The sequence below is a fragment of the Phyllobates terribilis genome, unplaced genomic scaffold (genome assembly GCF_046119375.1).
Source record: "Phyllobates terribilis strain yellow unplaced genomic scaffold, ASM4611937v1 Scaffold_2__4_contigs__length_985480577, whole genome shotgun sequence".
Classification (NCBI taxonomy): Eukaryota; Metazoa; Chordata; class Amphibia; order Anura; family Dendrobatidae; genus Phyllobates; species Phyllobates terribilis.
The window spans coordinates 6448285-6450708 of NW_027362762.1; the positions used below are offsets into that span (position 1 = coordinate 6448285).

A 2424-nucleotide genomic window follows, 5' to 3' on the forward strand; every position below is an offset into this window, starting at 1 on the left:
TTTTAACACCTTCCCTGGCTCTCTACAACCTAGAAAAATGGTGGGCCGCTGGCTTTTTGCTGAAAGAGAATTACAAAAAAATCCAGATTCTGGTGAATCTGAATATTTTGTAAAATCAAATAGATTTTTTTGCCGGATACCTCTGGTGCTGCTTTTCTGATGTGGAAAAAAATGGCAGGAAATATCTTATTGGCCCAATCTATTGCCCCTCAACATAAAACCTTGACCATTCCTTTATACAATAGATTGTTTTGAGAACATCACAGTAACATCTACTGTTGTATCAGAAATCCCATAATCTTCCATCCTTAAGGATGACTTATACATTTTAACACATTTCTGTGACATCTTTGCAAGAAATGCCTCTTTATTGTCACCTGAGGAAAAAGTTGAACAACTTTATCTTTTGGTTTTCTTAAAAAAAAAAAGTCAAAAAGTTTCAGTCTACAAAGTAATTGTCCGTCTCTTTAGAATTTTAGTCAATGTTTTTTTGATTTCCTCTGTTCTTAGACAAAATATAATTGGGCTACTAAAATGTGGCACGTATGTATACAAGCAAATCAGTAATACATTGATGTCAGCGTTCGGAATGAGCTGGGCTTGATCGTAGGTGTAGACCACCAACCGGGGGACGAAATATATGACTATGACAAACCAATGAGTTACACAAGTGTAAAGGGCCTTTTGCCAGTTTTCATTGCAAGCTGTTGAGTAGACCTTTACAATGATGATGACGTAAGAAAATATTATAAAGGACAGGGATCCCATATGAGCAACTATACCAATGTAGTAACTTGACTTTCTAGCCCATAAAGAATCAGCACAAGACAATACCCCAACTGGTGTGACAGCACAGTAGAAGTTCTTGACCATGTTGGGACCACAATATGGAAGTTGCACCCCAAAGGACGTGACGGACAATGAAATAATCGCAGCCGTTAACCAGCATAATGAGCAGAGGATGACTATGATCTTGTTGCTGATGATATTGTGGTACCTAAGAGGGTTGCAAATGGCCACATAGCGATCAACAGCCATCAGCAGGATGATGAAGGAATCAAGAGGGCTGAGATGGTGAACAAAAAACATTTGGAAAAAGCATAAATTATATGGAATGGATCCGTCTCTAAACCAATACCGGGCAATTATTTTTGGAAGAGTTATTGTGTCAAAAAGCAAATCAGCAAAGGCCAAGTTAGCAATGATGACATACATGGGCTGATGAAGATGAGCTCTGAGAACGATTAAGACTAATACAGTAACATTCGCACATACTGATACGTTATAGACAAAGAAGATGGTCAAAGAAACTACTGTGAAGAATTTTTCTTCAAGTCCTGGGAAGCCAATCAGGATAAACTCTTTCACGTAGGACTGGTTGGCCATTGGAAAAGATATTTCGAAAATTACTCTGTAAGAAAAGATAATATTTATATATTAAAAATCTGTACAAAATACACAAGCGAAAGAAATCAAAACAGATTTAAAAGTTTGTTTCATTCACATAGATTCCTAGATGTTTTTTTTTTCCATTTTTTTGCACATTTTTACTTTTGTTAAATTATTTTTAAATTTTGGGTAATGTATCTCGTTCAATTAGAAAGTGACCTAAGAATATATATATAAGCTATAACCCAACATATAGGAGGGAAATTTTTTCGGTAAAGATGTTGGATACAGTGTACAAACTGTTTGACAGTTTTAATACATGTGAGGAATGTCTATTTCTTACACATTCCTCACATGTAATAAAGCTGTCAAACAGTTGCAAATCATGCACACGGGAGCGATTCAACCATATCACCGAGCAGCTGTAAATACTCGGTGCTCGGCCCGAGCGTACTCGGCGAAAGGGTTAATAGAACATACTCGCTCAACACTAATCCAGATGTATCAATATGTCATCTGGGTTTGATCACTGCCGCTTCAGATCTGAGATACTGCGATAGATATAGATTTAAATGTCAAATTTTTAGGCAAAGTAGTGAATTGCAGTAACATTTTTGCATTCTTTTGATTACATTTCACTCTATTTTTGTTTTGCAGATATTTTTTATTCCCATGAAACATATTTATTTTTATAAGTTCTCACTTTCCATGTATTCCTTTTCTTGTGACTACTTTTATGACGAATACTGCTGCACTCTGTCGTCAAGTTAAGGTTTCTAATGCTAGAATTGTATTTTGTATTTTAGAATGTTGATATCGATGTAACTATTTTGTGATCACTTCTTTCTGTGCGTTTGTCACGGTCGTCTCTTTGTAATCACAAAGAAAAAGTTCTCGTACTTACATCTTAAATTGTCTCCAGAGTGTGAGGGGCCGGGTCCGTTCTCCACTCATACGCTGTGTGTCTCCTCTATATATGCTATATCTATGAATGAGATCGTCTCTGGTGATTAACATCTGGTATATTGAGAGAAG

The 2424-nt window shown here is 36.3% G+C and overlaps 1 protein-coding gene across 1 annotated transcript; it reads right to left on the reverse strand.

The window, feature by feature from the left end:
• Positions 1 to 444: 444 nt before the first annotated feature.
• LOC141243067 (olfactory receptor 4E2-like) lies at positions 445 to 1392 on the reverse strand. The gene has a single exon (XM_073668889.1). The coding sequence runs from the start codon at positions 1384 to 1386 to the stop codon at positions 445 to 447; it is 942 nt and encodes a 313-aa protein (XP_073524990.1). The 5' UTR covers positions 1387 to 1392.
• Positions 1393 to 2424: the final 1032 nt, after the last annotated feature.